The 22,283-nt window shown below is 38.8% G+C and overlaps 1 protein-coding gene and 1 non-coding gene across 2 annotated transcripts; one reads left to right on the top strand and one right to left on the bottom strand.

Annotated features, from left to right (window-relative positions):
- Positions 1-1,975: 1,975 nt before the first annotated feature.
- Positions 1,976-20,870, bottom strand: RAB11A (RAB11A, member RAS oncogene family). The gene is made up of 5 exons (XM_052646498.1): positions 20,716-20,870; positions 14,184-14,379; positions 13,531-13,724; positions 12,515-12,595; positions 1,976-2,199 (listed from the first exon to the last, which is right to left on the bottom strand). The coding sequence occupies exons 1-5, from the start codon at positions 20,753-20,755 to the stop codon at positions 2,060-2,062; spliced, it is 651 nt and encodes a 216-aa protein (XP_052502458.1). The 5' UTR covers positions 20,756-20,870; the 3' UTR covers positions 1,976-2,059.
- Positions 20,871-21,226: 356 nt separating this feature from the next.
- Positions 21,227-21,298, top strand: TRNAQ-CUG (transfer RNA glutamine (anticodon CUG)). Its single transcript has one exon. It is a non-coding gene; the product is annotated as a tRNA-Gln (tRNA).
- The last annotated feature ends 985 nt before the right edge of the window (positions 21,299-22,283 follow it).

The raw sequence follows: 22,283 nt of genomic DNA, 5'->3' as shown, positions 1-22,283 counted from the left end.
TTCTAACACTGCTTAAGGTTTCCTGGAATTCTCCCAAGATCCAATCATGTCCAAGGCAAGATTAACTCTACACTTGGTAAAAATTCAAAGTTACTTTATTCATTTTCAATTCACTATCTAGTCTCTCCTCTTAAAAAATTTTGTAAAAACTTAACTACCAATTTTGAGTAAAATAGCGATGGAGCCTCTTCTTGGGTCACGTGACAATGTTACATACCAAAGTACAGAGATTACTTTTCTGATGCTTTTGGTAATACTTTTTCCAAGAATAACTGAACTCTATGTCTAAAATCAAAGCTGAATTCACATAATGATGCCTCCAATTCAATAGTTTACTCTGTTATCCAAGGACCTATGTGCTTATCATCAGAAGCAAGTATTTCATGGCTACATCCATCCAAAGCACTCCAAGGACAAATATAATCTCACAACATAAAGAATAGTCCCCCTATAACTGTTTATTAGAATGTGAATATATTCCAAATCAGTAACTTTAAAAAAAAAAAAATCAAGTTACAGAGCATGCATAAAATACAAAGTAGCAATTTACAAGGAGATAGTAGTATCTTCATAACCAATACACCAAAATAATAAAAGGGCTACAAAGGAAAACTAAACAGACTGACCACAGCAATGCCTTCCGTGCGCCCCACACGTCATGAGCACCGCAAAAGACAGAAGATTAACTATGAAACATAGTAATCTAGGCAAGCCCACACACATGTATATTTTGGGGATATTCCACCATCCTGAATAGTATCACTTTAGTTGACACAACTTTCAGAACACTTCAGAGTTAAGTGCTTAATATTATCCACAAAAAAAAAAAAAACAAACTAAATATTAGTGTGCACATTTTGGAATGAAAAATGAGTTGCTCCATTGATTTCAATAATGTAGTGGAAGAAAACTTTCAGGTTTGTACAATGCCTAAATGCATTCTATTTAAACTCAAGGTACTATTTCATCTTATATACTAAAAGAATACATGCCTTTTAAGTGGTACCACTTGAGCAGAAATTAACCTCTCTTGTATTCTTTAACATACTGAAACCAGATATTTAACTGGACTATATTCCATAATATACTACAAAACTCAAAAATCAGCATTGTTAAAATAATTATCCATGCCTACTGTGGCTATGGTGGTAAAACTAGGTTGCATTTACTGGAAGGGTTTTAAGACAAAATTAACACTTCATCATCAGATACTAAGAGCATTAAACCAGTTGTTGCTTGAGCAATAAAATGCCACATAATATACTGCTGGGAAATTAGAGAAGTTAAATGACTTAGGCTGCCTGATTACTGTAACAGAGGGACCTCAGATGGAATTCCACCAGTCTCTCCCGTTCCCAGCCTGCCAGGCAGCATTGTGTGACTTATGGCCCCGTAACCATGCTACTACTGAAATCATCACAGTCTTTTGTGTTTATTAAGATAATTCTTGTCCAGAAAAAAGTGTTCCCCCCTCTCTAATCAACTTTGATGTTTACAAAAATTAAAAAACAAAATTTACTAAACTACATAACCCTATTAAGGCATTTTAGAAATTGACTTCCAGAATAATGGAAAATTTATAAGCTCTCAAAATTCTGCTATGTTTATAGGGCAATTCTTAGATTTATGGAAATATACTCTGCACTGAGAGAAGAGTATGTTAATTATAAGCTGCTCTGTGGCAAAATGATAGCTTATTTCTACAGTCTTCTTAATTTGATTTAATCAAGACCAATAGGTCTGACCTTCAAGGGATCAAGTTCTATTATGTCCTACAGTGACAGCTTCCATGATGAAAAGTAAACAATAACTGAGGAATCCAAACATTCAGTTTATTAAACTAAGGCTAGTGAAGCCATAGCATGAAAAAAAGCTGCAGTCATTCGGGACAAATGGATGATTTTATAAAGCTAAAATCAAAAGACTTGAGACATGGAAAAATTCATAAGTATGAGGAAGTAATAAAACACAAAAATGACCACAAGAATTACAAATATATTTAAATCTCAGACCTGGGAATTGGACTATACACAGCCTTCTAGGGGAGAAGAGAAACGCCTTATATGTTCTGACAGCACTGCACCTTTGGCTTGTTTTCAGTGGTTGGTGGAACATGAATAGGAACCACATTGTTGCTTGGAGACATGTCATTTTCACGTCTGTCTGACATTTGCTTCTGAGAAACAATGCGGTATATCTCTGAGGGGAAAAAGAAACAGCAACACTCACTGTGAACAGACCCATAAATCAGTGATTAAAAATTAAACATACACAGAGGTAGAAGTTATATTCACAAGAGGAAAAAAAATGCAAATAAACCGAACAGAGACTGCATATATTCAAAGCTCTTTTTTCAACCAGCCACTGATCAGTCAACCCATTATTTCACAATTTTCCTTAAGGTAAGAACAGAAACAAAGGCTTTCCATTCCAGAGGGAAAGGTTTACCAATCAGTTAGATAAATCTTGGTCTAAAGAGATTATATACTTTATGGGCTTAGATCTAAATTTCTAACCTTATCAAAAAAACCTACATATATTGACACTGTACCACAGAAAAATATTTAAATCTGCATTGTCAGACGCAGTAGGTATTTCTGTATGTAGTGAAGAATACAACTTCATAAACAAGTCAAAATCCCAAAGAACTCTTAGAAAAGAATGGAAAGATACTGTGTATCAATGCCTCCTGAACTGAAGTTAAATTGCAATGAGATAATTATTCAACACAGGCAACTGAAGATTTTCTGTGACACTTAGCAAAACTAACTGTTTAGCATCCACCTCTTCCACTAAATGTCCCCTGCCATATCAGTAAGCAGAAGATGCTGGGGCCATCAGCCACCACACCCACCCCCTCTCCCCAACGAAGCACCCTGAGGGAACTGAGGATGGAGAGAAGTAATATACTGGCACTAGCTAGTTAAGGTGCATATCAAAAGAATGATTTCAGACTTCCCATACATAGGAAAGCCCTAAACTCATTAACTTGAGATGTCTGGTTTTCTTCAGTTTTAAATCCAGACTACCTGATTTTTGTTCCAAAACCTCCTATATATCCTGGTTCCTCTCCTAACTCTTCTGAACAGTTCCTCAGAGCTATCTGAGAGGCTGCCTCATGGACTTAGGGCCTCACCAAGTCTACCAAAAAAATATATAATTCTCAACTTTCAGATTGTGCCTTTTTTGTCAATCAACAAACTATAAGGACCAAAACTGTACTATTCACTGCTGTCTCTCCAGCATATTAGGTTGGTGCAAAAGTAACTGTAGTTTTGCATTGTTGAACTTCATCATTTGATACTGAAACACATTCTTAAATAAATGTGGTTATCAGTTCAGTCACTCAGTCATGTCCAACTCTTTGTGACCCCATGGACTGCAGCACGCCAGGCTTCCCTGTCCATCACCAACTCCCGGAGCTTGCTCAAACCCATGTCCTTCGAGTTGGTGATGCCATCCAACTATCTCATCCTCTGTCGTCCCTTTCTCCTCCTACCTTCAATCTTTCCCAGCATCAGGGTCTTTTCCAATGAGTCAGTTCTTCATATCAGTGGAGCTTCATCTTCAGCATCAGTCCTTCCAATGACTATTCAGGACTGATTTCCTTTAGGATGGACTGGTTTGATATCCTTGCTCAAAGGTTATGTTATACATCATTTTAATGCACATTTCTTGCATTTCTTTTTTTTGGCTAATGACTTATTACTTGCTATTTATATTTATTTTAGACTTGGCAAATGTTAGACAAAAAGCAAATTTGAGTGATTTTTATTCAAGTTCAAAATGGGTTGTAAACCAGTGGAGGCAGCTCGCAGCATCAACAGTGTGCTTGGCCTAGGAATTGCTAATGAATGTACACTGCAGTGGTGGTTCAAGAAGTTTTGTAAAGGAGACGAGAGCCCTGAAGATGAGAACCACAGTGGCTGACCTTTAGAAGTTGACAATGACCAATTGAGAGGATCACCAAAGTTGATCCTCTTACAACTACTTGAGAACTTCCTGAGGAACTCAACATCGACCATTCTACAGTCATTCAACATTTGAAGCAGATTGGAAAGGTGAATAAGCTAAGTAAGTGGGTGCCTCATGAGTGGACTGAAAATTTTAAAAAACATCGTTTTACAGCGTCTTCTCCTATCCTAAGCAACAACAAGAAGCCATTTCTCCATCAGAAATTGTGACATGTGATGAAAGGTGGATTTTAGATGTCAACCAATGACAACCAGCTCAGTGACTGGACCGAGAAGCTCCAAAGCACTTCCCAAACCCAAACTTACACCAAAGAGGGGTCCTGGTCACTGTTTGGTGGTCTGCTGCCAGTCTGATCCACTACAGCTTCCTGAATCCCAGCAAAACCATAATATGTGAGAAGCATGCTCAGCAATTAGATGAGATGCATGGAAAACTGCAATGCCTGAAGCCAGCATCAGTCAACAGGATGGGTCCAACTGTTTTCCATGACAAATCCCAACCACATATCGCACAATCAAACGCTTCAAAAGTTGAACGAACTGGACCACAGAACTTTAGCCTCATCTGCCATATTCACCTGACCTCTCAACAACTGATTACTACTTCAAGTATCCTGAAAATTTTTTTCCAGGAAAGTGCTTCCACAACCAGCAGGATGCAGAAAATACCTTCCAAGGTCTGCTGAATCCCAAAGCACAGATTTTTATGATACAGGAATAAAAAACACTTATTTCTCATTGACAAAAATGTGATTGTAATGGTTCCTAGTTTGATTAATAAAGATGTGTTTGAGCCTAGTTATAATGACTTAAAATTCACAGTCCAAAACTGCAATTATGTTTGCACCATCCTAACAGTAGGGGATCGATAACTAAGTACATGAATAAATTATTATTAAATTCCTCTACAGCAAGTTATTGTTGTTCAATTGGTAAGTCATACCCAACTCTTTGCAACCCCACAGGCTGCAGCACACCAGGCTTCCCTGTCCTTCACTATCTCCTGGAGTTTGCTCAAAATCATGTCCTACAGCAAGTATCCGTATTTTTAATAAATTGGTCTTACAGTGCACTGCCTAAAAGTAGCTTCTGCTGACTATCTAAACTCCTTACAAAGAATATATCTTACTTTGTTTTCACAGTGCTTCCTCAGAAAAAAATACCCTCTAAAAGTAAGGGAATTCTAAAAATGGGGCAGATTGACATGATATGCCTCCTATTATGTGGTACTGTGAAGTATAACATATTCCTATGAATGACACCTATGTATTCCTAACAAAAAATGTTTAAAATGAAGTTATCACGAGAAAATACTGAGATAAATCCAGACTGAGGGACAGTCTATAAGACAACTGGCCGAGATTCTTTTTTGGCTGTGCCAGGTCTTGGTTGAAGCATATCTTTAGTTGCAGCATGTGTGATCTAGTTCCCAGAACCAGGGATCAAAGCCAGGCCCCACTGCACTGGGACACAGAGCCTGAGCCACTGGACAAGAGAAGTCCCTTGGCCAAGACTCTTCAACAAACGTTAGTCACAAAATACATTAAAAATTGAAAATAAATGCTTTCAATCTGGGCTATGGCCCATCTACATCTAGCTTCTACAAGGGAAGCTACAAGGGCTTCCCTTGTAGCTCAGTTGGTAAAGAATCAGCCTACAGTGCAGGAGACTCGGGTTCAATCCCTGGGTTGGGAAGATCCCCTGGAGAAGGAAATGGCAACCCATTCCAGTATCCTTGCCTAGAAAATCTCATGGACAGAGGAGCCTGGTGGGCTGCAGTCCATAGGATCACAAAGAGTCGGGCACGACTGAGTGACTAACACATGGCCCATCTATTTATATTAAATATGCATTAACTGCCTATTTAAATAAATGAAATTTAAAATCCAATTCCTCAGTCCAATAGCCACATTTCAAGAGCTTAATAACAACCTATAGTCAGTGGCTACCCTATTCAGTACCCAAATATGTAACAATTCCATTAATGCAATGTGTTTTCCTTGACCAGATCCCAGGTTTAAACTGTAAAAACCAAATCTATAAAACACAAATCTGAATACAATTTGCACATTAGATAATACTATATGAACATAAAGTTCTTGGATATATGATATTGTGATTATTTTAATATAAAGTTATGAGGTTAAAAAAAAAGCAGAATCATATTTTCAAAATGTCCAATACAGCAACCAAATGCAATGTACAAACATCATTTGGATTTTAGTTTGAACTATTAAAATTTGAGACAGGAAGTTTTAATATTGTTTGAGTAATAGAGGACAATGAGGAATTACTGCCAACTTTTAAGTGGTTTTACTGTTACGGGTTTAAATTCTATCTTTTAGATATACATCATGAAATGTTTACAAATGAAATGACATAATACCTTGAATTTGTTTCAAAACAATGGGGGTGGCAGTAGGTGGAAGAAAGACAGGCTCTGAACTGATGGTTATTGATGGCTACATGGGAGCTCATGACAGTGTCCTACTTTTGGCATGCTGAGAATTTTCCATAAGAAAAAGTTAAAGGAAAGAAGATACATTAACTAAATTAATACTTTTTTTTTCCAAATTAGAAACTAATGTTCTGAAAGCTGAACAAAAGCAAACTAGAATCAACTGTATACGTAAACTAACAAAGACACTGACAGATAGTGTACCTTTTCTTATGCTTTTCTGAGGGAGCAGGTGGCTACAATTTATGCTTTAAAAGGCTGACAGTGGTTCAAAGAACCAAGAGAAAAAAATGAGATTATAATAAACACTGTTGACTGAGTTGTTTTTTTTAAAGGATATGAAGGCAGAGCCTTCATTTACATTCTTTCCATTAAAAGGGGATGGGACTAGAGTATGTCAAAGGTAAAAAGGAAAAATAATTCAATCAGGCGAGTAACTAAGGACAAAAGATAACCATCAACTTACTATGAAACTAGACTCTTCAGTCTTTATTATGTTTTCTCTCTAATCCCAAATTGGTTGGCTCTTCTTCTTCAAGTACAAATGATTAAATGAAACCCTCTATAAATTTAACAAGCAGTTTTGAATGTTGTTAGGGGAACCAAAACAAAAAATATTTTACAGGTTCTTACATGAAAAGCAAATACTGGACACGAGGAAAAAGCAGAGTTCTCAGAGAACACAGCAAGTAAGTAATTAAAGAGATCTCATTATAAGGAAAAAAATGTGAGCAGCATTATAAAAGTACCTGCAAGTACTACATACTGTTTGGCAGAAATGGATTACTCCTACATTGCTCCAATCACCGAAAAGACGCCAACCAAGGCAGTGAAGAAAAAGAAACTATTGATCAGAAAATGAGGAGAAAACTTTCTTTCAGGTAGAATGGGCACTAAGAAGCTACACAAGGAATTTACTTAACATCTCTTGCGGCTGGATGTGTCACTTAGAAAAAAACTTCAGTAAGAAAATAGGAAGCAGGTACCTTCAGACGGTAAAGCATCTGCCCACAATGCGCGAGACCTGAGTTCAATCCCTGGGATAGGGAAGATCTCCTGGAGAAGGAAATGGCAACCCACTCCAGTATTCTTGCCTGAAAAATCCCATGGACGGAGGAACCCGGTTAGGCTACAGTCCATGGGGTCACAAAGAGTCGGAGACGACTGAGCGACTTCATTCACTCACCTTCCAGCTGGGATCTGATTAAGGAAGTTTATTTAAGTGGGGGAAGGGGTACAGGACTAAACCAGCTAAACGAGATGCAAATATTTTCCTCTATCAAGGGCATGTTAGAACAAAGTGTATGTGATATACCAACTCCTGTGCAGACCCTTTTCAAGAAATCCAAAGGACAGGTAAGGTGGTAAAAAGAAGGAATTCTGCTTTATCGTTCATACATTAGGATCTCTTGTAGGAGATCTAAGTATAAAGTAAAATATTAATATAAAACAGCTTTAAATATAACCAAATAAAGTTAAATAAAAGACATATGCCCATTTCTACTCTAATGGAGTATTTATCAAGATGCAAAGTAAATTCTAAGTTAAATGCAATAGTTTCAACCTGGTGAATTAAAAAAGCTAAAATTTTTCAGTCCTTCCAAAACTTGTGAAAATAAGAGGCCTGAATTATCCTATTAATACTACAGTACAGCTCACGTTAGAATTTATTAAAACTTCCTCAAACCCACTGCTCATGATATAAGTTTCCTGAAGGTCAAAAGTGCTCCAATTTGAGTTACTTAAAAGGCCGCCACATGCAAAGAACCAAAGCTACTATGCCTCATTAAAAGATCCTCACTACTCCAATAAAATCAGTGTCTGAAAACTCTAGTCCCACTTTTAAGAGACAATATGCCAAACGAATTAAAACTCTTTCAACTGGGAATTCCCTGGCGGTCCAGTGGTTAGGACTCTGCACTTCACTGCAGGGGACAGGTTCAATCTCAGCTTGGGGGACTAAGATCCTGTTAGCCACACCACAGGACCCAAAAAAAAATTCTTTACCACAGAATTTAGAATTTAGCCTCCATACTACAAAGATGCCTTGGACTTATTAATCACATGGAGAAACCTGGCAGACACCATAACCAACATCACCAGTTTCTAATCAGACAAACCAATATTGTGAGCCTCCTGATATGATGCGCTAAGAACACTTTGTGGTATTCCTACTGAAAGCAAATAACCAGAACTGAATCAAACAGAAACACCAGACAAACCCAAATTGAGGGACATGACAAAATAACTGACCCATACACTTCAAGAAATGTCAATAAACCGAAAGCCACACTGGGGAACTATTCCAGATTAGAGGAGACTAAAGAGTTACGATACCTGAATGCAATTATGATCTGATCAGACTGTCTTTTGCTAATAAAGACACAACTGGAGCGGCTGGCAAAATCTGAATAAGACCTGTAGCTTAACCATGATGAGACACTATTATCTCTCTTTTGACCACTATACTATGGCTATGAGATACTATATCCTTGTTTTTAGGAAAACACACACTGAAAAAAAGCTCCTAGGGATAATGAGCAGCATGCCTGTCACTCTCAAATGGTAAAGCAAAACAAAACAAAACAGTATTGTTTATATATTTAGAGAGAGGAAGAAAAAGAATAGGAAGTGTGGTAAAATTCCTCACTATCTGAGGAATATAGGTTAAGGGTATTTGCAAATACTTTGTACCACTATTGCAACCTTAAGTCTGAAATTGTCAAAATTCAAATTAAAAAGAAAAAAAGTAATACAGTATGGAAGTATGGATTAATAACATCGCTTAATGAACTTGAAGATGAAAGAAAACAAAGCTGCACTGAAATCTAGAGGCTATACAATGTATCAGACTCACTCATGCACTAACCAACTACCTCCTAAAAAGACCATTAGCAAAATTATGTCAGGAAGTTACTGTCAAATTCACAGGTATCAAGAATGCCATGGGTCTATTCTAAAATAAGCAACACAAATTAACTTTGAAGTAACAATGGAGATACATTTTCTAATACTTAATTTCGCATCTTAAACAGTAAAAAGCTAGTTTTTTCTTCCAGTAACATCAAAATACAATACAAATACTCCCTTAATACTGTTAACCTGTAAGTCAGAATTAAACCTAAATGAGAGTTCAGTTCTATTTCCTGTTTATTTTCTGTGCATTAATACTCCCATTAGTATACAGAAAAGTTTAGATCCTAACACCTACAAAACAGATTTCCCTGGTCATATGCAGTGATCTCTGATCCTACAGATCAACACTGAGATTTATTGCAGAAAGTTGAGGAAGTAGTGACTAGAGAGAGGAAAAGTGGTAATAAGTGAATCTTTTGTTTGCTTTCAAGCAATATTAATTAAGCAGTAACAAAAGCTTAATCAAGAGTGAATTTTAAGAGAAACAGCCAGATGTTCATCATTCAGGACAAAACAGTTCAATTTTAAGTACAATATATATCACTGCTTATTGATTAGTTCATGTTTGAATGGATCACAAGTTCGACGCTACAAAATGACACATAAAATTGTTAACCACAGATGAAACAAGACACTTGGCCTCATTTTCCTTAAATAAATGGGCTAGAAATTGAGATCGGAATGGGCTAGAATTATAACAGAAATTTGATGGGACGTAAAAAAATAACCCAACAAGGACTGACTAAAGTTTTTTCAAATGAGCTTTCTCAGAGGGCTTAAGATGAAGATGACTCACATCTTAAAACACTGAATCTTAGGACTAGGGAGGTTCACTGACTTTAATTACAGAGGAATGAGAACAAACTGGTAAAAGGTAAAACCTACAACTCCTGGGTCTCAATTTACAACTCCTGGGTCTCAATTTAGTATTTAACACATTGACTCAAGAGAAACCACACAAGTGCTTAAAATGAAAAAAACAACAGTTGAGGACATGGCATATTCAGTCAAATCTTGCCTGCTTGAAACAATCTGCAGTGAAAGTTGACCAAAAGATTTAAAAAAAAAAAAAAAGCTACTATGTTCTAAAGACTGTTTATCCAACCCTAGCACCAACCTTTATTATTTTTCTGATGAGAAAAGAATTACAATAAAATAGATATGGAAATCAATAGTTATGAGGTTTTTATTTCATACCTTAATTGCTACTTAGCTAATATCAAATGTTTACAATGTACCAGGCACAGTTAGGTATTTTCCATATACAGAACTCACTCATTTTTGGAGTCTAGATTTCCAATAACAGTCAATTCTTTTCTATGGATTAGGTTAGAGACAAAACCTTTTCATTCACAACATTAACAGTCAAGTCAAATTATACCACATTAACAGTCAAGTCAAATTATACTACAAGGTATTTATCAATATAAGCCTTCTCTTGAAAATAACCGAACTCCCAAAACATATTTCCACTTTACATATGAAGAAATTAAGGCCTAGAAAGGTTAAGTAACTTGCCTAACATAGCTCATTAGTAAGTGAAGGAGCCAGGTCTAGAACACAAGTCAGGCTTCCAAGCCCATGCTCCTAAACCCTAAGTTTTACTTGCTACATTTTTACAGTAAAATTAAAAGCTAAAGGGCTTCCCTGGTGACTCAGATGGTGAAGAATCTACTTGCAATGAGGAAGACATGGATTCGATCCCTGGGTCAGGAAGATCCCCTGGAGAAGGAAATGGCAACCCACTCCAATATTCTTGTCCAGAGAATTCCATGGACAGAGGAGCCTGGCAGGCTACAGCCCAAGGGGTCAGTAAGAGTCAGACTCGACTGAGTGACTAACACTTTACAAGTTAAAATCTGTTGGCCTCTAATACAAGTGCTGCATACCATGAATGAAATCTTATTACATTATAATTAGAATCTCATTTACTTAACCATTTCTCCATATATACTTTTTAGAACATCGCATAAGAGCACTATATATGAAGACTACACTCTATTTAAATTATGAATTCTTAATATACATTTTTAAAGTACTTTGTATTAGACTTCCCTGTGGCTCAAATGGTAAACAATGTGCCTACAATACAGGAGACCAGGGTTTGATTTCTGGGTCGGGAAGATCCTCTGGAGAAGGGAATCGCAATTCACTCCAGTATTCCTGCCTGGAGAACCCTATGGACATAGATGCCTGGCAGGCAACAGTCCACGGGGTTGCAAAGAGTCGGACATGACTGAGTGACTAACACACACACATTTATTAGAGGATTAAGACTGAACTTTCAGATAAATTGTTCATCCTATTAAAGTAAGGGTAAATATGCTCAGTTGCTCAGTCGTGTCTGACTTTGCAACAGCATAGACTGTAGCCCGCCATGCTCCTCTGTCTATAAGATTTCCCAGGCAAGAATACTGGAGTGGGTTGCCATTTCCTCCTTGAGGGGATCTTCCCAACCCAGGGATCTCACTCCCCTCTCTTGTGTCTCCTGCATTGGAAGGTAGATTCTTTACCACTGAGCCACCTGAAAATCTCCAAATTTGAGTCACTGTAAATAAAATATTCTCCAACCCCTGAGGTTGACATGGTCCACACATCCACATTCCAAAAGACCATGAATTTTATTTCTTTTCCACTACTTTTTAAAACTTTTCAATATGTAATCACTGGCTGATTTTCTCCACAAGTGACACTTTGCTTCTTATACAATAATAAATCATAGGAGAATTTTACCTTTTGTTTCCTAAGTTTTTAAGAATATGTATTTTCCGAGGTGCTTCTATAACACATCAGAACCAAGAACACCTTTTCTTTACTGAATTTCAAAAGAGCATTCATCTTTTCATAAATGGGATTTCAATATTAATCTTATAAAAAAGTACCATTAAGCACTGTTTTGTGTTTATGACCAGGAAGCATGGTATGCACAGACCAAAGCAATAACAGAAGTGAATGCGTTATTTTCAAAGTATTTTTCCCACTATAAACCAGATGAATTAGGATGACTAAAGTTCAGCAAGCAAGGGTTGTAATTTAAGTACAACAGCTCTCAAATGACAGTCATTCTTAGTGCGATTTTACAGTTTAGTTTTCTGATTAATTTATTTAGATTACCTTTCTACTACTTCTAATTCCCACTGGTCTAATCTAAAAATGCAAGTCTTACCTGTCAAGATTGTCTGAAAAGCAGCTTCCACATTTGTAGAGTCTAGAGCAGATGTCTCAATGAATGACAAACCATTTTTTTCTGTAGGGAGACACAAAACTTCAGTCTTGTCAAATTTAAAAATACAAGGGACATAATACACTCAGACCTTCAAAAGGAAAATAACAACTTTTTAAACCCCAGGTTCTCCCCTACTTCTTCAGCAATAAGAACACCATGCTACTTCCACTTTAGTAGATTAACAATGAGAATTTTCATTGGCTTCTTAATTAAAACAAATACTTGCTACATCTAAATACTACCATTAGCAATGAATAACACTGGGCATAATGTAGTAAAATTGTCAAATACCCAGCAAATTTCATCCCTTACTGAGCTTCCCCCTAACACATAGCTATGGTGTGAACAAGGGTGGGTATATGTGATTCACTTAGAATTCTGTTACTATTGTCTGAAACAAAGCTTCTTGACTAGAAAACAGAAAATTTTATTCACAGCATAATCAACAGTGAAAGCTCACAACTTGCACTAGTCAAGAATGTACAATGTTGCCCTCTGGTAGGCTGCCCCTACCACCAATACAGAGTCAAGATAGGCAGATTCTCTATTAAGCCAAGAAAGTCGTAACTCCAAAGCAGCTACATCCCTGTTGGTCCTTTAAACTCCCTGGGCCACTACTTTTCAGACCCACATAGAACAAGTCTTGGTAAAACAAAGACATAATGAAAAAAAGCAGGAAGCACAGAACAAACATAGATTTTATCTACCACTTCCAGGGAGAGAAAAGATAGTATTTATATTCAATTTTTGGCAGCAAAAACTCAATACTGCAAGTCTATTAACTCAAAGTTAAGCAAGAGAGTCATACAGTCATCATGCACTTTCAAAACAACAAGATCTGTTAAGCATTCATGTTTACCTTTCCAAAACTATTGCAACCCATTATCCTCATTGGAAGGGTCATGAAAACTAAGAAATACAGAAGCACTGTAATATCATAGAATTCGTACACTAACCTGCAAAAGCTCTTGCTTCATCTGTAGGAACTGCCCTGAGATGGCGCAAATCACTCTTATTGCCCACAAGCATGATAACAATGTTACTATCAGCGTGATCTCTTAGTTCTTTCAGCCATCGCTCTACATTTTCGTATGTGAGATGTTTAGCAATGTCATAAACCAATAAGGCACCTACAGCTCCACGATAGTATCTGAAAACAGAAAAACGTATTTAACTATTAGAAAACAACCATAAGATGGGAGAGAACACCAGGAAAGACTAAGTATATGAACTATATATGTATATATACACACACACACTCTCACACTTTTTTAACACACAAATTTTAGAATACTAATACAGGAATTCTTTAAAGGAAACAAAACAGTACTTTTTTCCAATACCAAAAGTCAGCTAATCCACTTTGGCAGCTATTTCACAGAACTTAAAAACGCCAAGAGACTTCCCTGGTGGTCTGATGGTTAAGAATCCGCCTACCAATGCAAGGGACACCAGTTTGATCCCTGGTCTGGGGAGATTCCACGTGCTGTGGAGCAAACTAAGCGCATGAGCCGCATGCTGCAACCAGAGTGCCACGCGTGTAGCAATGCAGACCCAGCACAGCCAAAAATAAATAAATAAAATTAAAAAAAAAAATGCTGAGACTTACGCTGATGTTATAGCACGGTATCGTTCTTGCCCTGCTGTGTCCCATATTTGTGCCTTTATTGTTTTCCCATCAACCTGGATGCTTCTTGTTGCAAACTCTACTCCAATGGTGCTCTTGCTTTCAAGATTAAACTCATTTCGAGTAAATCGAGACAGGAGATTACTCTTTCCAACACCAGAATCTCCAATAAGAACAACTAAAAAGACAAAGTACTTAATGTCAGATGGATGAGGCACACATATTCAGAATACCATCATGTTTTAAAGCAAAAAAGATAGGGCATCCGATTTTTAAAAAAGGAATGAGGGTAGGGAGGAAGAGTTGAATGCCCTTGATACCAATCGATAAAATCAATTTATTCTTTTAACATGTTTCTACCTGCATAATGACTTCCACACATCATCTACTTAGCACAGATAAAGTATCCTGTCTTACAAATGCAAATTATTAATCATAGGTCTACTAGGCACTGATGACGGGCTAATGAATAAATTAAACAATCAACACTATATCAACCTTATTACCTTACAAGGTTATACTTGAGAGATAGTTCATTTGATTTAGGATTTATCTGTGATATGAAAATGTATTAGACATGAAAGCAACAAAGGATGTTAGTGCCCTAACTATGTTTCTACTTAGTTTCGTCAAAGCCTGGGTGTGACCTCAGGACTCATACCTAGGCAAAATGAATCACATTTAACATAGTAGGCAGCAAGTTTATAAACTTTGCCACCCAGATCACAGAAACTACACTGACCCTCTCATAGTTACATTTATCAGACTAGCAGGAAACTAGAGACCCCTCCAAAATCAAGGAACCCTAGAAAGCTGACTAATAATTCTGACTTACTCTGAGTCAAAGGCAAAGGAAGTCATAACTTTCACTGATGACTTGAAAAAGAAGAAGAAACAGGTTTGACTGATTAGATGAATTTATATTCTCTGATTACCATAGGAGGTAGTTTATTTTCAAGCTAAATACAGTAGATTCTTTCTCACTTAAGGTGATATCACACTTCAAAAACAATGGGGAAATAGGCAGTTAACTTGTTTTAAAGCATTTCTATCTGAATTTAAAGAACAAAATGAGTTCACAGGTTTACAGAATCTGAGCTTGATAACATTTTTTTCCTTGGTAGAAGTTTTATTTATCAGTGTTTCAGAAAATATTGTGCTTATTCCTACTACTGAGTGCTAACGCATCTTCTTAGTTCTTACGAGCTAACTGATTTATTAGATACCAGGAATAGATAATCAAACACTCAAGAGTAACACCAAGGAACAAGACCATGCCTTACTAAAGAGACTGGTATTTCAGAAGGGGGACACGGCAAGGGAAGGAAACGCTGTGAGAGCTCCCTGCACTCAGGCCAGAGGGCAGACTGTCCATTATGCACGAGAACGGATGTAAGCTGGCCTCTGGACAGTCTTGGAGAGAGTACACTGTCAAATGCATATCTTTCTGGCTTCCTCTATCAGCTGATTCAGCAAAAAAATCACCCAGGCAGCAGTGACTCCATGCAGCAAAAGGCACAGTTATTTCCAGTCAGTCAATTAGAGACTGTCAAAAGTACTACAGCAAACACAGACAATACAGTAAACGCTTCTACCAGAGAACATGCTAAGGTCGTGAAAGAAACATCTAGAAACAATGCATTTCCAATTTTACAGTATACTACAGCTGGCTCGTAAGTTAGTTTTCAAGGTCCTCCATTCTACGTGAGGTAAAATTCCAGTGTCGGTAATAAAAGTCTACCTTATTAGCAGAGTATACTCACTCAGTAGGGAACTAAGGTTGCCTCTCAGTTCAAAAGGCTGGATGTTCTGCTGATGACACCTCTTTTGAATCTTTCCTGGCCCTACACTAGCACTAAGGTATGAAAGCTTCACTTGAAGCAGGAATAGGAAATGGAAAAACCAAAAAGTTGAACATTTCTACTTCCAAGGCACTCAGATTTATCAGTCAGATCAATCAGTTTAGAAACCAACCTCTTGGTTCAAAGCGAAAGAGCAAGACATCTAGACTGACACTGCCAGGACTTCCCTGATGGTCCAGTGGTTAGGACTCCACGCCCTTCCACGGAAGGGGGCGCGGGTTTGACCCCTAGTGGGGGAACTAAGATCCCAAATGCCACACGGTGCAGCCGAAAAAAATAAATAAAAATAAACAGAATGGCAATACTTTTGGAAAATAAAATAAATAACTCAAAGAACTCAGTAACTCCATCCCACAAAAACTCTAGTACTTTCAAGTTTTGGTTTCTTGCCTTTTAACCTCCACTTTATCGATTATATTCTCTGTCTCCCCATTCTCAAATCTTTGCACTGTCATAAAGACATTTAGAGAGAACATTTTTTCCCTTGCTATAACCAATTAATTTTAACATAAAAATCATTACTAGACCTTTATCTGAAAATAATTCAAGATACATTAATACTTTATACAGTATAAGTTATCTCAAGTCGACACCGGCAAGGTTGACAAGAATTATGACTAGCAACTTGTTAAAGGATTATACCTTAAGTGACAACAGAAGATATTGCTTCTTTAAGAACAGCACTGCCAAGATGCTGCTGAGGAATGACACAATATGGAAAACCTCTTCTATGCAGTTACCAAATGAGAAACTGCACCAAGAAAGGTTATATTTAGGCTCACTAAATAATAAACAAACTAGAATGGATTGTTACCTAAACAACTGAAAAGAATTCACTGTGATTTTAAAAACAATTCAAAAGTTCACAGACTCAAACTTAGTTTCTAATCAAAAATAGTTTCATTACGATGACAATATTCAATTGCCTTTTTAAAATATGACCCACTACATGATCACATCCTATAGTTCAAAAAAGGAATTTGTAGTGACTTTCCTTACTTTTTATCACTAGTATCTTAAAGTTTTTCCACTTTAAACATTTTGTAACTGTAGCCATCTACATAAAATATATATATGTGTATGTAAGTATAAATTAAATAATAGAATCTGTATATGAAACATCACATTTCTTAAATAAATCTGATAATATTATCACTTGGTTAACCTCATCTAATACTAAATTTGGTTCATTATATATCAAATACTAGGCTGCTAAAAGCTATAAAAAGAATATACGCATTAACTGACCATTATTTAATAAGAATTTCCAACTCTTCAACCACATTTAGTTTTATACAGTCTGTTACAAACTAATGTACTAGACAAAAATTTCATTCAACAAATCATAATATCTCAGACCTAACAGTTATAACCTGAAGTAACTGATAATTTTCACACTGGTTTATAAATAAACTTGGAGATCTTTCTACTTTCAACTATATTCATAGTCCAAACTCACCAAGAGTCTTTTTTAAAATTAAATAAGGCCGAAGTCTAGACAAGTTTTTCTAGATTCAGCAGAACCCAAATTGCTCAACCATAAGTTGTGAAAGAAAACTATCAAGATGCAAGACAGCAAAGTTCCTCTGATCAGCCCCACTAATAATCAGCTGATGGTTAATTACTACTGACCTTCAATTAGACTGAAAAGAAAATGGTGCAGACTACGTACACGGATATTTTCAGAATATGTGACTCTGACTGAGTTAATGTCTACCACAATATTTGCCAATAGGAACTATGATTGATTTATACTTCACTTGTGTGTCTGTCCCACAGGGACACTGTTGTGTAAATGTAGAATTAAAGTTTTTAAAACAGTCAAGTTTTAAAATTAAAATTCACCACCACCAGCAGTCTCACTGTTGAGCTAAAGATTAATGTTCAAGAACAAATACATAATTTAAAATTTTCCTACTCTCCCCAGATTACACTTCCACTTGAACCACTCCATCTTACACCAATCAGGATATCCTTTCATTCTCAACTGATTAGAGCTACAAACTAATTTACAATTCCCTCAACTATTAAGTTTGCTAGGTTCTTTTTCCAAGGAGACAGCTGCAGCTCATCTCAGGGAATATCTACATAGAATAAAACCATTTAAAAATGAAATTATTGTTCCTTCTTTTTAAATTAAAATTGTATAAATAAAAAATTGGCTATATAATCATCAAAGAAGTTAAAAAGTGACTCATATCCTATTAAGAGCTTTTTTAAAAGTGGAAATCTTTCTCAGCAGAATTTTTAAAAACATTCTGTCAAACAGCAAAGTGTACAACAAATGAAACCAAAACCTGTGGAAATATAAAGTACTTTAGAAGGCTCTAGTTTTAAGTTTCTTTACTAATACTTAACTGCTCTTCCAGTTATAGATTTACGGTTTTAAGGGAAAAAAAAAAAACTGTTGAGAACCACAGTAACTTCTTTAACATTATCTGAGTTCTCAAAGAAGCTAAAACTTTACAGTCTCACTTAATTCTCACAACAGCCCTGAGAGATACTATTTTCTTTTTACAGATGAGGGAACTGAGGCTCAAAAAAGTCAGCTTTCCCAAGGTCACAAAGCAAATGTAAGACCTGAGGCAGTAATCTGAAACCAGGCCTGTGCCATTCCAAAGCCCTGGGCTTTCTCAATCATTGTTAGCAAAGTGGTCTAAACCCCAAAGCTAAGTTAAAATCCCTTAAGCCAATCCAAGGTACTAAGTATTTTTGGTGAGGAAATAACTAGGTTCTATAACCAACATTCAAGTTGTAAACCAAACAAGAGAATGACAGTCTATCTTGTCCTAAATTAATTACTTCAAAAGCAGCCCTTATGTAAAAAAAAACAAATCTCCCTTTAATGACTAAACCCCAGTCTCCAGGGTCTCACTGAAGTAATTTCACCAGACCTCAGAAGCCTTCAGCCAACAGTATGTAAACTAATCCATGTTTCTTTTTTGTATTTGTAAAATGATTAAGTACCCTCTTCTCTGTAAACAACTTCCCACTGTCAGGCGGTGGGAGGGGATACTGAAGGTACTCACTCTGGGCCAGAAAAATTTCTGGCCCAGAAGAGTTAAGTGGCGGTAGGCCCATCAACTAGTAGGCCAAGGTTTGCAGAGTACTGGTAAAGCAATGTTTCCTGCTTTGTTTAGTCAACCATACTTAGCACCCAGTGGCAAAGTCAGAAAGAGTCATTAAGCTTAACATTCTTTTCAAACTCCACCCTTCACTGTAAAGCTTTAATAGTAATGGCTTCTTCCTCCCTGGTAATGATCTTTGTTCAGCATAGTACTGATGGCTGCCCTCCTAACTCAGGACCAGAGAAACAGCATCAGAGAGAGAGCATTCATCCAACAAAAAAAGCATTTACTGTACTTTCCTCTCAAGGAAAACTGTCCCCATTATCTTTGTCGATTAAAAAAAAAAAAAAAACTATTTGGATTCTTTCCGGACTAACCAATAAGCAAATCTTTTTTTCACTCCCCATCCTCCACTATGTTTTGTCCAAGGGCACTACATGGTTCCCTATCTTATGAGAAATATTTAATTTGACCAAAGAGCACACAACTTCCCCATGCTCCCCCACCTTTGGGGAAAGGTATGTGGCCAACCAGAACGCTTCCCTTCCTGTTCTAAAAACACCAAAAGGCTGGATCCTCCCAGTGTTGCAGCAGGAAGCAACCAGTCCGTAGCGATAAAGCAAGCTATTTGTGCAGCGTACAACCTTTCCTGCTCAGGAACTGGGCCTTCAGGTCTGGCAAGGATAATAGCCACCACCCATCCGTATCCCCTAGTCTCGGACACAGTCAAGAGTTATCCCAGGCTGGTTGCCTCTGGGGAGGGAGGGTAGGAGAAAAGAAGGCTGGGTGGGAAGTCACATCGGTCTGCCGGGTCACTGCGACAAGTGCGCGCGTGGGTGCTGGGACAATCCCTCCTGCCCTACCCCCCACCGCCGGGGTCGCACGAGCGACGTGGGAGAGCTCGTAAACTACTCGCCGAGGGAAGGCAGAAAAAGAGCTACCAATGCCGGGGGCCATGCGAGGTTTCGGACCACGAGAAGTGTGGGGCGGGTGGGGGTGGGGCCGCCGACCCGCTCGGATTTTTAACCAGGGCCTGGCCCCGGGGATAGAAGAGGGCGAGGAGAGGCGGCTGTCCGAGGGCAGGGGAGGGTTCGCCCGAGGGAAAAGGGAGGCAGATAAGAAAAAGATCTGCATGGGAGAGTGCGCCGAAAGAAAGGTGAAGAACGAAGGGAAAGGCCTGTCGGAGGGGCTCAGGAAGGGTGTATACCGAAGGGGAGAGGGCGCTGAACCCGAAAAGATGGATGGTGGGGGGTGGGCGCCCCATTAAGGGGGCCCTGGAACCCGGGGAGGAAGGAAAGCGATTCGAGAGACGGCAGTCGGCCGCGAGAGGGGCGCAGGGTAGGGACCGTGAGGCTTCCTAAGGCCTCTGGGGAGGTCGCTATGAGACCGCTGTGTGGTGAGGACCCCCATCCGTGAGTGGAAGGAAAGGGGCTGAGCTGGGGGACCTCAGGATAAGCTGCACAGAGAGGAAGCGCTGAGGAAGGCCGATCTCAGGGCAGGGGCAACCCGCGGGCGGGTCCCCCGGGAGTGTCCCGGGCCCCCAAACCGGGACTCCAGGGAGAGTTCCGGAGCCCACAGCCTCACCTTTGAAGAGGTAGTCGTACTCGTCGTCGCGGGTGCCCATTGCGCGGCCGAGAAGCGAAGGGGCGGGAGCAGCAGTGGTACCGGTGGGACCAGGGGGCGTCGCTGCAGGGGTAACCCGAACGCCGAGCTTCAGCTGCCGGACCCGGTAAAGAACCCCTCCCTGCCGCTACGCCACTTCCGGCAGGCCCCCACCCATAGGGGGAAGTACTTCCGGGGGCGGCGCCCCGCCCCTCAGCCCAATAAAGGGGGCGTGCGCAAGTTTGTCGTCTGTCGTCCAAGCTTCCAGGGTTTGGAGGGGTTTCGAGTGGCTTAATGAGCACTGTACTCCCGGCTTACCTCACTTACAGAGGCTGCTCTCCATACATAATAGTCTCTCCCTCACTCCACTCGCCGCTATTCGGGGAAGTGGGGCACTGGAGAGAGCTTCAGCACTGCCTCTGGTGGTCGGTTTGTGGATGGGGGCGGGGTTCTCTAAGGATTAGAGAGTCGAAGGCAGAATCGTGAGCGTGGCGGTTCCATGGTGTAATGGTTAGCACTCTGGACTCTGAATCCAGCGATCCGAGTTCAAATCTCGGTGGAACCTGTATTCCTTACACTTTTGGTTTGGGTTTTGTTTTTTCTCTGGCCACGATTTTATAAGTCATGTACTTATTCACAAGGTGACTCTTGTACACCTGCGGGGTATATGTGTTCTTGAACTGAGTAAGGGAGGGAATGCCACGAAACTCAGTTGCCTAGGAAGACCACATGCATTTCCTTCAGTTCTGTACTCTGTTACCTAGGTGTCTCCTAAGTATCCTCTACACTTCACCCTTTTTGTTTTTTTAACCTCGGCCGTCTTCGAAAGCTTCCATGAAAAGTTGATTGCTATTGTTAGAATTTTCAGCCTCCAACTTCATACGAGGGCAGGCCCTTTCCACTCCTTCTCTCCAGAAATCTCTCAAACTGTCTCCAGATGTATTCACAGAACCTCGCCCACCCTCCTCATCAAAATTCATCAAGAACTTCTTGAACCCTATTTGTCACCCTTTAAGCTGAACCTGGTTACATAGTTATTTTCTTTAACATGCAAAGCAAAGGATGACAATTTCCATTTTTGCAGAAACGTGGATGGGGAGGTTCAAGTGATTTCCAAAGATCACACACCAGGGCCTCCCTGTATGTGAGGAGACTTATTATGGCTCAGTGGTAAAGAATCTGCCTGCTGATGCAGGAGACTCTGGTTTGATCTCATTCCCTGAAGGAGGAAGTGGCAACCCACTCCTGAAAAATCTCATGGAAAGAGGAGCCTGGTGGGCTATCCAGTCCATGGGGTCCCAAAGAGTGGGACACACTGAGTACACAAGCACTATGTTTATGACAAAAAGCTTTACCCATTTATTGTCAAACCTCACTACACCTGTGTGCAATTTAGAGTTTTCATCAAGGGTGCCTGTAGTAAGTAGAATAAAGGCTCTCCCAAAATGTCCACATCCCAATCCTTGGGACCTGTGAATATACTAGATTATGTGGCAAAGGGAAATTAAGGTTGCAGGTGGAATTAAGGTTGCAAATCAACTAACTTTAAA

Source organism: Budorcas taxicolor, chromosome 10 (assembly GCF_023091745.1).
Source record: "Budorcas taxicolor isolate Tak-1 chromosome 10, Takin1.1, whole genome shotgun sequence".
NCBI classification, from domain to species: Eukaryota; Metazoa; Chordata; class Mammalia; order Artiodactyla; family Bovidae; genus Budorcas; species Budorcas taxicolor.
Note: the sequence above shows the minus strand (reverse complement) of the source record. Positions and strands in the feature narration are given on the sequence as shown.

Bases quoted from the DNA above. Each gene is read 5' to 3' on its own strand.
- RAB11A (XM_052646498.1), bottom strand. From the start codon at position 20,755: ATGGGCACCCGCGACGACGAGTACGACTACCTCTTCAAAG. The intron at 14,380-20,715 runs GTGAGGCTGTGG...TTGTCTTTTTAG, and splicing joins GTACGACTACCTCTTCAAAG to TTGTTCTTATTGGAGATTCT. The intron at 2,200-12,514 runs GTAAGACTTGCA...TTTTCCCCTCAG, and splicing joins TTTTCAGACAATCTTGACAG to AGATATACCGCATTGTTTCT.